Source organism: Cajanus cajan, chromosome 2 (genome assembly GCF_000230855.2).
Source record: "Cajanus cajan strain Asha chromosome 2, NIPB_CcT2T_4, whole genome shotgun sequence".
In the NCBI taxonomy this organism is placed as follows: domain Eukaryota; kingdom Viridiplantae; phylum Streptophyta; class Magnoliopsida; order Fabales; family Fabaceae; genus Cajanus; species Cajanus cajan.
In genome coordinates this window covers 1224901-1240587 of record NC_138518.1, presented here as the reverse complement: position 1 = coordinate 1240587, position 15687 = coordinate 1224901, and the positions used below count along the sequence as shown (strand labels likewise).

The 15687-nt window shown below is 29.9% G+C and overlaps 2 protein-coding genes across 4 annotated transcripts; one reads left to right on the top strand and one right to left on the bottom strand.

Moving 5' to 3' along the window:
- Positions 1–2892: 2892 nt before the first annotated feature.
- On the top strand, positions 2893–8755 carry LOC109806953 (cysteine-rich receptor-like protein kinase 42). The gene is made up of 6 exons (XM_083067736.1): positions 2893–4326; positions 5301–5440; positions 5512–5854; positions 6500–6734; positions 7138–7282; positions 8058–8755. The coding sequence occupies exons 1-6, from the start codon at positions 3495–3497 to the stop codon at positions 8430–8432; spliced, it is 2070 nt and encodes a 689-aa protein (XP_082923862.1). The 5' UTR covers positions 2893–3494; the 3' UTR covers positions 8433–8755.
- A 1520-nt stretch (positions 8756–10275) lies between these two features.
- LOC109806812 (uncharacterized) lies at positions 10276–15444 on the bottom strand. Of its 3 annotated transcripts, XM_020369311.3 has the most exons (7): positions 15297–15444; positions 15105–15221; positions 13833–13907; positions 13478–13704; positions 13124–13171; positions 12072–12267; positions 10276–10335 (listed from the first exon to the last, which is right to left on the bottom strand). In XM_020369311.3, the coding sequence occupies exons 1-6, from the start codon at positions 15370–15372 to the stop codon at positions 12076–12078; spliced, it is 735 nt and encodes a 244-aa protein (XP_020224900.2). In that variant the 5' UTR covers positions 15373–15444; the 3' UTR covers positions 10276–10335; positions 12072–12075. The 3 variants fall into 3 exon arrangements, with proteins under 3 accessions (XP_020224900.2, XP_082923903.1, XP_082923904.1); XM_083067777.1 differs by lacking the exon at positions 10276–10335 and having other exon boundaries at positions 11494–12267; XM_083067778.1 differs by lacking the exons at positions 10276–10335; positions 13833–13907 and having other exon boundaries at positions 11494–12267.
- Between the last annotated feature and the right edge of the window lie 243 nt (positions 15445–15687).

The window sequence follows — 15687 nt, the reverse complement described above, 5'->3', positions numbered from 1 at the left end:
ATTCCTTATTTATGACTAGCAAGAAAAAAGGCACTGTGTCTTGTGGAAAAAATAAAATAAATTAGTGTTTCCAAAAAAAAGGATAGTTATTATTTTTTAAGTAAACAACATATATATATATATATATATATACATATATATATATATTCTATTTATCCTTAAATATATAATAGTAAAAACTTAAAATATAATACAGAAGAATAATCTTATTTTAAAAAGTGAACAGAAAAACGAGTATTTCCCTTATATATTACTTCATGTATGGGAATGTTATGTATTGTGAAAAAGATATTTTATACAAAAGTTTAACAAAAAAAATTTGTTGTAAAATCATACTCTCAAAAATGGAGATTATTTAAAGTCATATAGTTTTTATGTTTTAATTTTGATTCATCATGATAAGATTTAAGGTTTAATATTTATTCTTTTCACTCTTTATATATATATATATATATATATATATATATATATATATATATATATTCACTTATTCTAAAAAAATAAGTTTTGATAGGCTTATTTCACTCAATAACTTATATTTTACATCAAATTTCAACAATTTAACTTTTAAATTAATAGTTCCTAATATATAAGTTGAGTTTACAAATTTTTATATCATACATACACGGTTTTATTAACTCTAAAGATCTAATTAAAAATATATATATATATAAAAGAAACGATTACAATTTTTTTTACTATGATCATTAAAATTAATTTTTTTACAACCCTATTTGCCACTATGATCATTAAGACTAAAATAACAGGCTTAATTCATACAAACCAATTAACAAAAATAAAACGGTTTTGAAATACTTGAAAACTTGATTTCAAATTGGTTCGATTTAGAAACCAAACCACTTATTAAGATTTTTTTTTTTTTTTTTTTTAAATCTAGTAGTAATAACCTCAAAGCTATATTAAGATTTTTATGCCTAAGACCCTCATAATCGCTTTCCTGCTGTATTAAAAACTACCAGTAATTTGGTCATTAGATTTAGATGGAGGACTTTTAAAAAAAGAAAATTACCAAATGAATTTTCCTAGTGTAATTACTCTTTAAAATTATTCACATGACATAACTTTTAAATTAATTACTCAAGTAATATAAGTTTAAGAAACTATATGGTAATAATTGTGAATTAGAGTTTCTTATTTTTGTTTTTTCTTTTTATACAACGTCGTGGTCTTGAACCATGAATTATATTTTAGTTATTTATTTCAATGTTTATTTTTATGAAATCTTATTCCTCATTCATTGACAGATATAGTTATGGAGACGTATTTAGGAAAGTGGACATTAATTTCTCTCACCTCACAATTAATACTGTCTCTCTCTCTATATATCATTATCATGTTATCTTAACTTTAGTGTTATTTTAATTATTATTTTAGTATACAAGTCAAACATGCCGTCTATGACTTTGATCATGCTTCAATACTTACATTCTAGGGTCATTTTTAGGTAAATTAAATTGAATAACTTGCGAGACATATTCATTGTGTAATCCAAACCCAAAGTTAGCCTCAAAAGAAAAGATTCATTTAACATCCAATTATATTTTTGGCATAAAATGGAAATATTGTTTTGATTTTGGAACTTGACTCTGAAAGTGGTGTCTATCCATCCCTTCTAGAAAACATGCAATTTGGTCAATAAAAATTATAATTCTCATAAGGTGTTGACTAAAGGGTTGATCTCATTTTTTACGAAATGTATCATATTGTTTAATATAATCAACAAAAGTTGATCTAATCAATAAAAAATATATTTATATTTTAAAAAACATGAATTTGATTATCTCTACTAATATAAAGATCTTATTAATGAATAATTTATAAATACTTTTTTAAATGTTTATAGAACTTTGAAATTTATGATGACTCTAGTTAACTTTTGAAACTTAACTTGTTTAAATATTTTATTAAAAATTAATATTTAACTTATGTCACAAGAAATTTATCAAACTAAATTTCATTTTCTTAAAATCATACATTTTTCTGTTCATAATCATAAAAGTCTTTGTTGAAAAACAAAAGTCACAGAAGTCCAAAACACTTAAAGGAATTTTCTTTAAAAAGAAAAAAAAAAGTAAATTTAATTTGTCGATTGCACTTAGCTTTGACTAAAAAAGAAAGCATACATAATATAATATAATATATATATATATATATATATATATATATATATATATATATATATATATATATGTGTGTGTGAGATTTAAATAAGCTACGCTTTTTATTCTGGACTTATATATAATTATGATCAAAACTGAACATTTTGAACTAACAATAAATGAGAAATACCACTTAATTATAATTCTTAATTCATGTTATATAAAATCTGTATATCACCTTATAAAAATATTTTGGTATATATACTTTTAGTTTTGATTAAAATAAGGCATATACACTTTACTATTGTTTTAATCAAAGAATTCTATGAATGTACAAATTCTCTTATTTTATTTCATTGACATACAAACTAGAGGGATATCATAGTAAAGAGATGATAAAATATCATTAATTCAATTATGTATAACAAATGAGAAAAAAAAAATGTATGCATTATTCGTGTAAAATAACTTACACTTTTTTCAACTCACTAATCATATATATATATAACAAGTTTTGATTAACGTGTAAAGAAATTTTACAATTAAAGAGCGAAGATATCCATTAGATTTTAAACAAGTCATTTCAATTGTGTTAAGGAAAGTCTCGTGTTTAAATAAAAAATGTAATTAGAAAGAAAAAAAAATCTCATTATAGATAGCTAGTTAAATTTATCAATAAATATTAAATATTAAAAAAATGGATAAATATTGAATCGTGCATGTACTTGGTTTAAACATTCCAAATTTTCAAATTATGTTCAAAAGTAATGATGTTAGACACGAGCATGACAGCAACAAGTAGAATGAAAAGTCTAAGGTGCTAACCACGCAAACTCTGTCCCCGTTGCCCATTCCATCACCATCTTCCACTCAAACTCACAAAACACAAAAAAAAAAATGAGACTTAAGACTCTTTCTTGCATTACATAAAGAGAGAAATAGAGAAATCTTAAGAACAAAAGAGCCAACATCACAAACAAGCTTTTAAAAACATGTCCATCAGCCTCAATGTCAATATTTTTAGAATTTCTAACTACATCACAACCAAAATTGTAGCTGCATCATCCACATTAGTCATTCATTTTTAGCATAACAAACAAGCTTTTATTAAAAACCAATTCATCATTTTGGTCAAAAGGTCAAGAAGATTTTTGGAGTCGTCAATTACATTATTATCTCAACTGTGACTGCATCATTTACATTAGTCATTCATATTTTTTGCAATTTCATCCACTAGGTCAAAGTTTTGATACTGTTTGTTGCTCTAGTTGTTTACACCGCCTTGTTCTTGTTGTGCTCAGCCAATTTCGCCAACATCATCCACATTAGTCAATCAGTATTAGCAGTATCAAGGATCACAACGAAACTGCCACCATGAGGCCTAAACCTTTGATAACAAGTATGGCTTCCAAATATCAAAACAACCACTACTACTACAACTACAACTACAACAATCCATCATTTGTTGTTGTTTTGTTCTCAGTGGCCACCCTCTTGTGTTTCTCCCACTCAGCACTATCTGATCCAAGAATCTCAGAAGTGGGGCACTACTGTGGCACACACAAGGCACAACCAAGTGACAACTACTTCCACATTTTCATCAATGAAATGGAAAGGCTTCAAGATCTTGTGACAAAACACAAGTGGGGTGTTCACTCTGAGAACATGTCTTCAACCACTCCCATGTATGGTTTGGCACAATGCTTCCAAGACCTTTCCCACACTGATTGCCTTCAGTGCTTTGCTGAAAGCCGCACCAAGCTTCCTCGCTGCCTCCCTTCAGTTTCTGCTCGCATTTACCTTGATGGTTGCTTCCTTCGCTATGATAACTACAGTTTCTACACTGAGGACACTGACCCTTTGAGGGACACAGTGAACTGCACCTCTCAGAATGGTGCTGTGGTTGGTGATGCTGAAAAGTTGGTGTTTAATGAGAGTGTTGGTGAAGTGGTTGAGAGTGTGGTGAGGGAGGCAGTGAATGAGGGAGGAGGGTTTGCAGTGGGAGAAGGTGAGGGAGTTTATGCCTTGGCACAGTGCTGGAAAAGTGTTGAGGGGAAAGGGTGTGATCATTGCTTGAGAAAAGCTGGAAATGAGGTAAGGGGGTGCTTGCCTCGGAGGGAAGGAAGGGCCTTGAATTCAGGGTGTTATTTGAGATATTCAACTGTTAAGTTCTACAATCAAGGAGGTCATGATGGTGAAGGGGATGGTAAGAGTGTTGCTCTTCTTTGAAGTTTTCATTTTCTTCATTTGTTTTCTCAGTCCTGTTCATAGTTATCAGAATCCTACGATTCTATACAATTTGGCAACTTTGTATCTCAAGATGAATCTAAAATGATTTTGTATTTCATGATACATGAATAAATCTATGCTATTTTGTATTATCAATACAAATCATACGATTCAACTATTCTTTCTTTTTTTTCCTAACCTTCCTTTCACCATTTTTCATGAAAATTTGAAAAGTCATTCAAGCTTAAATTGTTAAATAAAAAGGAATTGAAGGAACACTTCTGAACTTATATATTTATATGCTATGTTTTTATTGATTATGAATCTCATGATTCGATTCATGATTCAAAATAGGCTTTTGTGATACATAAATTGTATCTCGATTCAATTACTATGGCCTTGTTTTTTGGATAAACTTTTCAAAAAATACTTAAAAGAGTAAAAATAAGAAAGTGATATGAATTAAACTTCTTCCACAAGTTAAAATCAGTTTACGCGGTTCAATTTTTATAGAAATCATCTCATTTATCTTCAAAAGCTGAGGTGCATGAGTTGATTTTAACTTAAGAAATAAGTTTGATTCATTTTGCTTTTTATTATCGAGAAGTTTATCTTAACTTGTGGTTGGAATTTGGAAACTGAAGCTCAACTGGGAATTTCAATTGTTATTTTTTACCATGCACTTTCAAATTCCTTCTGGTGTTTATAGAATATATGACAGATGAAGAGGAAAAGAAGATAGGGGATGAATTTGTTATTCTGTTATTGTAACTGAAATGCTGTTTTTCAACTTTAACTTTCCTACACTGCTATAACTCTATGGTTAGTTGGTGTCTAAACCTTGTCCTAAATAGATTCCTAGATTTTAGTCCATAGCTGGCACAGATTCATGTTATTCATTTAGTTTATATACATGTTGATGCAATTGTCCATGTTTTCATTTTTTTTTAGATTCTTCTAGAAAACGAACCATCATAGCAGCAGTGTTAGTTTTGGCTGCAGCAATTGTAGTGCTCTCTCTCGCGGCCTTCACCAAATTATCAAAGAGAAAAAGTAATGTTCTGAAAGACACTATTGTCATACCAATAATATAAATTTGGAATGATTATTTGTTAATTTTTCTGATGATATATTTCATTTTCTCCTGAATCACTCAGAAAACAATTTCATTGAGATTCCCTCTTCCTTAAAGAATTCTAGCTTGACTTACAAATATGAAACTCTTGAGAAGGCCACAGATTATTTCAGCTCTTCAAGAAAAATAGGCCAAGGAGGAGCTGGTTCTGTATTCAAAGGAACTCTACCAAATGGTAAAGATGTTGCTGTTAAGAGATTAGTCTTCAATAATAGGCAATGGGTGGATGAATTCTTCAATGAAGTGAATTTAATTAGTGGAATGCAACACAAAAACCTTGTCAAACTATTGGGTTGTAGCATTGAAGGCCCTGAGAGCCTCATTATGTATGAGTACCTACCTAACAAGAGCTTAGATCAATTCATTTTTGGTATGTTCCCTTTCTCTCATAATAACTCCAATTGAAAAATTGTACTATATTTCCAATAAATATTCTAATTGCATTAAACATGATTTTAGTCCTTGCAATTAAGATAAAGTTCATTTTTATCCCACAAAAAATAATTCTTTTCCTTTTAGTCTTTCATTTATAAAATGTGTCAGATGTGACTTTTGTCCTCCACAAAAAATGTTTGTTTTTGATCTCTCGTTTATGAAATGAAAAATGCTAATTAGTATCCTTAGGGCACTGATTAAGGAATCGAAAGTATAAAGTTTTTATTGAAAAATGTATCTGCATATTCTTTTGTGACTTTTTTGTAGTTTGGGATAAAAATTCTCTATATATTGATTCCTTGTCCAATTTCAATTGCAAGACCTTATGAAAATAAGAAGCAAATGACACATTTTCATAATTCTTATTTCCATAAATGAGGAACCAAATGCAGTTGATTTATTCTTTAGGGACTAAAAGCGAACATTACCCTATTTACAAAAGAATAAATACAAATTTAACCCTTCTTAATTTCATAAAGTTAACCAACCAACATGAAAATAGTGAAGGAAGGGCAAGAGATATAAAATGCTTATATGTAGTTTCAGGAAGGTGATATTGACAAATTAATCTGCTTTGCAGAAAAGGACAAAACAAGGATTCTAAAATGGAAGCAGCGGTTTGATATAATTCTTGGAACTGCAGAAGGGCTTGCATATCTTCATGGAGGCTCTGAAACAAGAATCATCCATAGAGACATCAAAAGTAGCAATGTTCTTCTTGATGAGAATCTCAATCCCAAGATTGCAGATTTTGGTCTTGCCAGGTGCTTTGGTACTGATAAAACTCATCTAAGCACTGGAATTGCTGGAACACTGTAAGTCTTTGATTTTTAGCACACGACATTATGCATGCAAGATTGCAAGTTAATAAATTATGTAATCAATTTCTGTTATGTAATCTATTAGCTTTTCAACAAGCTAAAATGTGACACTATTTAGTTAAAAAACCAAAGTAAAGCTTTGCTTCATTTCTATATCAATAACATGCTGTCTTACACAAATGCATTGCATTAAGTTTAATGCTTTGAAGTGAAGGATCAACAATAATTTTTTCAATTCAAATTTACACACCCTATTTTCAAAAGGCACTGATGTCATATAAAGAAACCATTCAAGACAAAAGCATGAGCTGGTAATTAAAATTGTGCATTTTTTGTATATTTTGTTAACAAGCTTCATAGTTCTAAATGACACTAGCCGTTTCATTTCTTGGAGCAGAGGTTACATGGCTCCTGAGTATCTCATTCAAGGACAACTTACAGATAAAGATGATGTCTATAGTTTTGGAGTACTTGTTCTAGAAATTGTATGTGGCTGGAAGAATAATGTCTTCCGTGAGGATTCTGGTTCCCTTTTGCAAACAGTAAGTCCAGTGCCTAATTTTCCCTAAACTTGGAACCAGTATAGTTTATTGAATCAGTTTTTATGCACTTATATATTTAAAGAAAAAATATGGTTAAATAGTTTTCATGCAAGTTATTTTCATAAGTTACATTTATTAAAAATAAGCAGAAATTAACTTATGGGCATATTGTAAGTTATTTTGACAAGTTCTTTCAAACACTTCAAGTAGAATTGGACTTGGTCTAGTAAACATGATCTGAGTTTTGGCGAGATCTAAGGGTCAGCCTAACACATTGTTAGATCTAAAGCAAATCTTAAAGTAAATTTTTTTAAAAATTAATAATATCCTTTAATAAGAAAATAAAAATATTTTAGAAATGGGTCTCATAAAAAATAATTATTTTTGTATATTTTTTAGAAATGGACTTTTTGGAATGAACTTTTAAGAATATAAAAAGTGACTTTTTAGTTATAAGTTTTGAAAAAAATTATATAAATAATAATACCAAAAAAAAATTAAAGGAAATTCAAGGTAAGGTCTTATTGGCCTTATGCTTAGATCGATTTTAAGAGATCCCACATCAAGTTCTTAAGAGAAATTAGTTATCATAATGTCAATAAAAATTTCGTATCAATAACATGATTAGTTTCTATAAAAAGACACTTAAACATTATACAAGTGTTGTACTTATAAGATAAATCAAAATAGGTACTAATAGTAAATAAGCTCTTCTAATTGCATACTAAATACTTGATGTTTGTGATAATGTAGAAAATTGTACTTGTGGAACCAGGTTTGGAAACTATACCAATCAAAAAGATTGGCTGAAGCTGTTGATCCTTGCTTGGAAGATGATTTTCCAGCAGCAGAAGCATCTAGGGTTTTTCAAATTGGATTACTATGCACACAAGCTTCTCCTTCCCTGAGGCCATCCATGACTCAAGTTGTTTGCATGTTAAGTAATTCAAATTTAGACGTCCCTATACCAAAACAACCCCCATTTTTGAACTCTAAATTGCTAGATCAAACACCTCCATTAGGATTTAGCACAGACATCTCCTCATCAAATGCATTTAAGGTTGGTGTGTCCAACAGCTCCTTTGAGTCCTCTAGTACACGCAGCTTAATTAGGCCATCAAGAAGTGAAGAAAAAATTATGGAAGCTTGATTCCCAATAACTCCATGTTTTTGGGAGGTTTCCTAACCAACCAACCAAAAAGAAGGATAGAGTATGTTACATTTTATCTCAAAATCAATTAACCTTAAGTGAACTTAGCTCCAACATATTTCTAGAAAGACATGAGACTTTGCAACAGTAATAGAGGCAAGCAATGTGACTTTTTCAATAGAATAGATAGACAAGTAAAATTCTAATGACATGAACTTGACATCAAGTATATACTTTAACAAAGGATGTTTTCAGCTCAAACATAATTGTCTTTGTAGAAGGTATTTATGACCTCATATTTATATGTATACTCCACATGTAAACACTTAAATTGATGCTTAACCGCTACTTATCATATATCCTTAATTATTTATAGATTGTCCATCACCTTGCTACAGTGTCATGACTAGTAATTATAACTGTTAAAAGATGAGTTTACTTTTCAAATTTGCTTAAAGATGTTAAAGTTATATGAATAAAAAAAAATTTAAAAATGTGGTTATTAATATGAATGTACTTGAAAAATGTCATGCATTCAACATGTCATTTTTTCAAGCCCCAGTTGCCTCTTTAATAATACGAGTGGGTCATATACCATTATTTTTCTGATATTGATGTGAAACATGATTTGGCTGCGGTGGCTGACTTTCAAATTGACTGTGATGTAACAAGTTTCAACTTTAAAGAGTTGAATAACTGCTGAGTTTACTTGTTATTTATTATCACAATTTTCTATAAGCAATATCTAACCAACCACCCTTACGATGAAATCACTTTAATTTATTTTTATAATGTTTGCTATTCGGGTAAATTGCACTTTTGATATTTTTATAACACTTGAAATGTATTTTGATCTTATAATTTTTAATTTCATAATTTTATTTTTAATTTTATAAAATCAGTAATTTTAATATATTTATTAAATGTTCATTAGGTAATTATTAAAATTTCTAACATTTATTGTAATCTAATATTAAGTAGATAGCATAAATATTTTTTTCGTTTGGATTTTCATTTTCTTTAACCACTTTTATGGAGTAAATATAAGAATTAAAAGTGAAATATAACTTACATATTAAATATTAATGATTACTTAACATCAAGTCATGATCAATTATACAATTTTAATGGTTAATGGATATACATTTAATAGATAAAACTTGGAGAATTAAATATTTATGGATCAAAATTACATGATAGATATTATAAGAGGACAAAAATGTAATTTATCTTTGTAATTTTCTTATAATATTAAGGGGGATTATTGAATAAATAATATAACAATAAAGATGTATAATTGCAATTTCTAACAGGTCCAAACCGTGTTGATATTTATTTATTTTTGGGTAAGACTCCATTGAAATCTATGATGCACATACATGTAACATAATGTATATAAAAAAAATTATAAAACATAATAAATATATAATTACAATTTTACAAATTCAAATTAATAATATGCTTATTGGACATTACTAAAAACAATAAAAATCAGAAATCATTATCATCATAAACCACTTCCTATTATATACAAATACAAATAATATCAATCTTTTTGCTTTCTTGAAATCAATCATCTATAAAGAGAAAAAAAAGAAGAAAAATTGGTTCATCAAGGGACCTGCTTCTATTTCTATATTATATACGTTTCTATGTCTGATAATGGCTAGTTGTACTAAATTTTCATAATATTCTTTAATGAGTAGGATACGTTACAAATATGTATCAAGTATTTAAGAATATCGATATCAAGCACGTGAAACAAATTAAAGGATCCATGCGAGATTGTCACTTGGCAAAAAGCTGAAAGCATATAGAAAAAATTTCTCCTGTTGAGATTGCTTGATCCACAGCAACTCTGTTCTTTTTCAGTGCCCCTTCACCTGGCTATTGGCATCATGCACTGCAAGTCTCACGCCAAATCAGAATGTGTTCAAATTTTATTCAACGACTAGGTTCTAGGTTTGCTGAATGGATTCTCTTCTGGGTCAAGAGCCTGGACATGTTTAGAAATTTGGTTTTCAAGCAAACTTATAGTATAAATCCTAGATGCAATTTATTAGTATTTTTAACACAATTATCCAATCAAAATTAGAATTTTATCTCCATAATTCACATAATAAAAGTCAGCATAGACCAGTAAAATACAATATCAACATCAAAAAAGAATTGTATATAAGATTTGTCCAAATTTACACTTAAGTATCTTGCAGCTTTTTTAATAGACACATTAACAATATATCACCACCTCACATCCCTCGCAAAAATATGCTATTATATTTGAAAAGATTTTTAAGTTTTTCTGCTTTCTTTTATCCAACAAATAGCAAAGTAAAATAAAAACCAACAATAACATAAGATTAAATGTCCAATTGCAATCACATTATTACATTATTGAAATTCGGAACATGTGTTGTGCTTTGCCTGTCCAAATATTTTTAAAATATTAAATATGCAATATTCATTGTTGAGAAAGTCAGAGCGGAGACATGTTGACAGCTTTTCTAATAATTTAATCAAATAAATAGGTCCTAATAGTGATAGCCAACTGCAATGCGATAAATAGGTCCTAATACGATAATCTAATTAGATAAATAGCACCGATCAAGCACGTGACTCGTGGACGATTGACCACTGTGCATGAAGTGGATTGAAGAATTAAAAAGCCTAATGGAAGACAAAGGAATTCAGGGTTTTAAACCTCTTTATAGTTAACAATTTAAATTATTAACTATAAATATTTTTTAGAGTGAAAATACCAAGCTACTACTATTCTCTATCATTAAAGGGTTTAAAAAAAAGGATAAAATAAACATTCTCAGATTTTTCATTGATGCTCATAAGCAAATGGTAATACACTTATATATCCTAATTCTAAATTGATAAACATTTGTTAACATCTATCAACGGTTTCCCAACAGTCCGAACTCAGAAGACACGAAATACAGGTCATTTTTAATATTAAAGTGTTTAATATAATTCTTAAAATAATATGAACTTCCTAAATCTGAAAAAATTTCAAAGTGAATCGAAGAAAAAAGTTGTCAAAACAATAGAAGTCTATCAAAGAAACCGAATGTCGTAGTTATTTATAGGTCCAAGGCTTCTATTGCTTTACACTTTCAAACAAATAAAAACTTCAAAACTAACAATCACTTGAAAATATCAAAAGTGGCAGAGGAAGAATAGGGCTGCAACAAAATTTTGACATGTCGCAATCATACAAAGATATAAATATTTGCATGAGAAAGGTATCAAGCAACAAGAGGGGGATGACAATCTAGCCTAGGCAGTTATATTTGACAGGATACTTTAATTGGAAGTAATAATTAGCGTGTCTAGATTGGTGGTGATTTGAACGCACCATGATTTTATCAATTTGTTGTTTTCAAAAACCATGGTGAGTTCAATTCACCATTAATCCAAGCACGCACAATCATGTCTGATTCATCATTCATCTACCCTCCCTGCCCCTTGTTTTCTTCTTCAATGAATAACATGGTTTTGTTAAATATACAAAAGGGGCAAAACCAACAGAGGCCCAACTCCCTAAAATCAGAATGATTAACTTGCTCACAATAAGAAGATTTGGGAAAGGGGCAACATAGAAGGAGTGCTAAATTTAAATTAGCAGGCTACCTTGTTAAGTTGTTTTCACCAAGATGCTTTCAATTCTATTTCTAACATAAGAGAGTGCTTCCCAAAATGGCAAATGCGGCAAAGTCCACCAACTACCAAGAATTCCAACCAAAGTGAACTTTTGATCTCTTACTTCAACATCGGCCAAGCAAAGAAGCTTATAGTCCTGCACTTCAACTTTGCTGGCGTATAGTGACTGTAGATAAAATATCACCAGATGTCAGAGGCAATAGTCACTCAACAAAAGTGCTCCTAGTTGTGGGGATCAGTGAAATTCAGAGCATGAGTAAGATAGTAAAGGTTTGCTTGATTCCCCCCTTATTTATTTTTTTTCTTTAGAAATTGTTTTTTAAAACAATTCCACACTACTCAGCAATAAATTCCTCATCCACAATCTATTAAGTTTAAAAATTGTTTCCAAAATAAATGTTTTAAAAACCAAAATGCAGAAACAGCTGATAGATGTTTTCTCATCCTGTTTTGACTTTTTTTTCAAATGCTGTGTTCAAGTGCTTTGGCTCGGGAGATTTTTGGCTCAGGGGAAAAACTTATAGAAAACAGACATGTGATCAAGGGACAAAAACTATCTACCAAATGTGTTTAGGGGAAAAACAAATTTTAGAAAAAGGAAAAAAAAAATTGAAAACAGTAAACAATCAAGGCCTAAATGTCCTGTATTTTGACCTTAATAAACACATAAAGAATTCAGAGTCAAATTATGATATTTGTTTTACTAACACGGCAGATCAACTATACCAATGCATACATTATAACTTCTGAATATCTGACTAAAGTATCAATGAACTTGCAAGTAAGTTTGCTGGAACATACAAAACTATAGGTTCCCAAATTTGCTTTCAGAAGGCTGGAGATAAGAAAAAATGCTGGTTTCTAAACAATATATGATTAAATGCTACAGGGACCATAAAGGAAATTCAATTATTCCATCAGTTTATCATGAAATGATATTACAATAGAAGTGGAAAAAACTGAAATAGTTTATTAGATTTTCATACTAGAAACATAACCAAATATATGAGAAGGCCATGTACCTTTACTTTAAGAAATCTTGTTTCTTGGCGCATAAATTGTTGGCACAACTGCAATATAAGAAGAAATTATAATCAACAAATTGTCAAATAAAATAAAATCGCATAAACACTATCAGTGTTCAAAACAATATAGTTATTTAAAATAGTAGAGGCATTGGGACAAGAATAAGGCCATGAAAATTCTTACAAAAATTATTTTGTCTTGTGACAAAAGCTTGTGTTACCCAATGAAATGTGTTGAGAAAAACCAAGTAGAAAAGTCTTAAGGTGGTTGGAGTTTGGGGGGAAAAGAACAAAGACAATTCAGCTACATTCTGTAGTTTAAACTGTCAAATTATTAATGCAGTATCTAACCTGATCAACAAATACATATACAGAGAAAGGGTTGGGCTTTGTGCTGAGGAGGAACAAAGTAAGCTTAATGAATAGTATTGTAATTGAGTCATCCAAGTTAGTCAACACTGTAAGAAAGAAAAAAACAGGAAGCCAAAATTTCCTAGCCAATCTCCACCAGTGATGCACATTTTCTTCCTCCTCTGAAACGTCCTGTGATTCATGATCACCCACCAATGCATCCCCAGCTACATGTTTCAGATAAAAAACTCTTTTCATTGAAAGAAAAAGAGGAATAGAGAGTACGGGGGACAGTTACTAAAAAAAACAAACAGAAAAGCTAAAGTACATAATACCAATCAGATATGCAGCTCACCATCCATGGCATAAGCTATAATTGGTGCAGATGCAATTGACACACCTAAAATGCTTCCACTGCATATGTAACCGCCTGGAATATGCACCAACGACCCCATCGTGCAACATAAAAATTGACAATACTCGCAGATTAATCATTCAAGTTTAGCATATTTCTTTTGGGCATCACTTAAAATCAAATAAAGCAAACTTTTAGTTTCCCAACATTTCAAGCACCAGGCTACATCACCACACACTATAAACTACTCAAATTAAAACCATCACATACATCTCATCCTAAAGTAACAACCCTGTCACTGCCAAATTGAAATGATACAAAACTAAGCTTGAATGAAAATTAAAAACCTAATAATAAGCAAAGAAAACCTCATCTCTACTCTAGCTAATGGATTTTGCATTGTACAAATTCTATTCAATATTCCCTCTCCCCAGAAACTTCCAAATTTCTAATAGAAAATAATGAATCACATTCAATATTAGCCCACCAAAACTTTTGTATAAGCAACCCTACATTTTCATAGGGATTTTCTTAGAATATGCAGCTAGTGCAGTGCAGCATTGATAGAAAAATAAAAAAATAAGTAGAGTAAACAGTACATGCACAGACAGTGTTTTCAAAAATTACCATATATGATAACCCTATATCGTTTTTACAATAACTACCTCAAAAATAATCTCTGACATCAGTAACACGATTTCTGATTAGTTAACTTTTACACCGTAAATGCGTGGAAATTAAAGAGTGGCACAAACAAGTCAACGAGAACCAAATGAATAAAGAATTTAATGGTCATGTCCTGTGTAAAAAAATTACTCTATCAACCAATTAAAAATCATCATTGGTATGAATTTTAGGCAATTATTATAAAACTCAACAAACATACCAAACATAGTGATTTCTGATTAGATAACAGCGTAAACAATGCATAGCCTTTTTTTCTCATGGATAAATAACCCCCGGTACCCAACTCATCTAAACTTTTATGCACTCAAAATATATATATATATATATATATACACACTATATAGAATTTTACATGATCATGTGTCATGTGTCATCTAATCCAACATGTATGATAAATAGCTATCCTAAAAGTCACCAAAGTCATTGTAATTGAATGATTATTTAAAACTACATTACACTCCTGCATTCATAGCCAATTTTCTCTTCCTTTTTTTTCTTCAAATAATCATCTTACAAGTCATAGAATTAAATATTACATGCATAGAAAAAGAAAGAGAAATGAAAGGAAGCTAATCGGTTAATCACCATATAATCGGGAAGTACGGAGGTAGTTAGCGGCAAGTTGAAGAGGGGAAAGTGAGAGTTGGAGGTTGTTCGGTTTGAGTAGAGTTCTTATGGAAGCGAATTTGAATTTGCTGTAATCTGAATCAAAAATTGAGAGAAGAAAATGATGAGAGAAAAGAGAGAGTTGAAATCGAAGAAGAAGAAGAAAGGTACCTGCAGTGAGAGTGAAGCGCGAGATTGAATTTGAAGCGGAAAATCGGAATAGGTTAAACAAGTTTGCACCCTTCATTTTGTTCCCTCCTTCACCCTACCTACGCTTCATCATCAACCCTCTTATTTACCTTCTAATTCACAGATATTCATAAAAAAGTTAAATATTAAATATAAAGTATTATTTATATATTTTACTATAATTAATAAATCTCTCTCACGTAATTGTTCATAAAACTTTCACTGATTATTGCTTTTTAAATTGGAAAAACTCAATAAAAAAAATTATAATGGATGACTTTTTATTTTTTCTCTCTCTCTATTTCTTTCATTTTCTAATTTTTTTGAGAAAAAAATAATATAATAAAGTTTATGTATATTTTACGAAATGTGA

Bases quoted from the DNA above. Each gene is read 5' to 3' on its own strand.
- LOC109806953 (XM_083067736.1), top strand. From the start codon at position 3,495: ATGAGGCCTAAACCTTTGATAACAAGTATGGCTTCCAAATATCAAAAC. The intron at 5,855-6,499 runs GTATGTTCCCTT...TCTGCTTTGCAG, and splicing joins CTTAGATCAATTCATTTTTG to AAAAGGACAAAACAAGGATT. The intron at 6,735-7,137 runs GTAAGTCTTTGA...TTCTTGGAGCAG, and splicing joins ACTGGAATTGCTGGAACACT to AGGTTACATGGCTCCTGAGT.
- LOC109806812 (XM_020369311.3), bottom strand. From the start codon at position 15,372: ATGAAGGGTGCAAACTTGTTTAACCTATTCCGATTTTCCGCTTCAAAT. The intron at 13,705-13,832 runs GTGAGCTGCATA...TGAAACATGTAG, and splicing joins TATAGCTTATGCCATGGATG to CTGGGGATGCATTGGTGGGT. The intron at 12,268-13,123 runs GTACATGGCCTT...TTTTATCTACAG, and splicing joins CAAGATTTCTTAAAGTAAAG to TCACTATACGCCAGCAAAGT.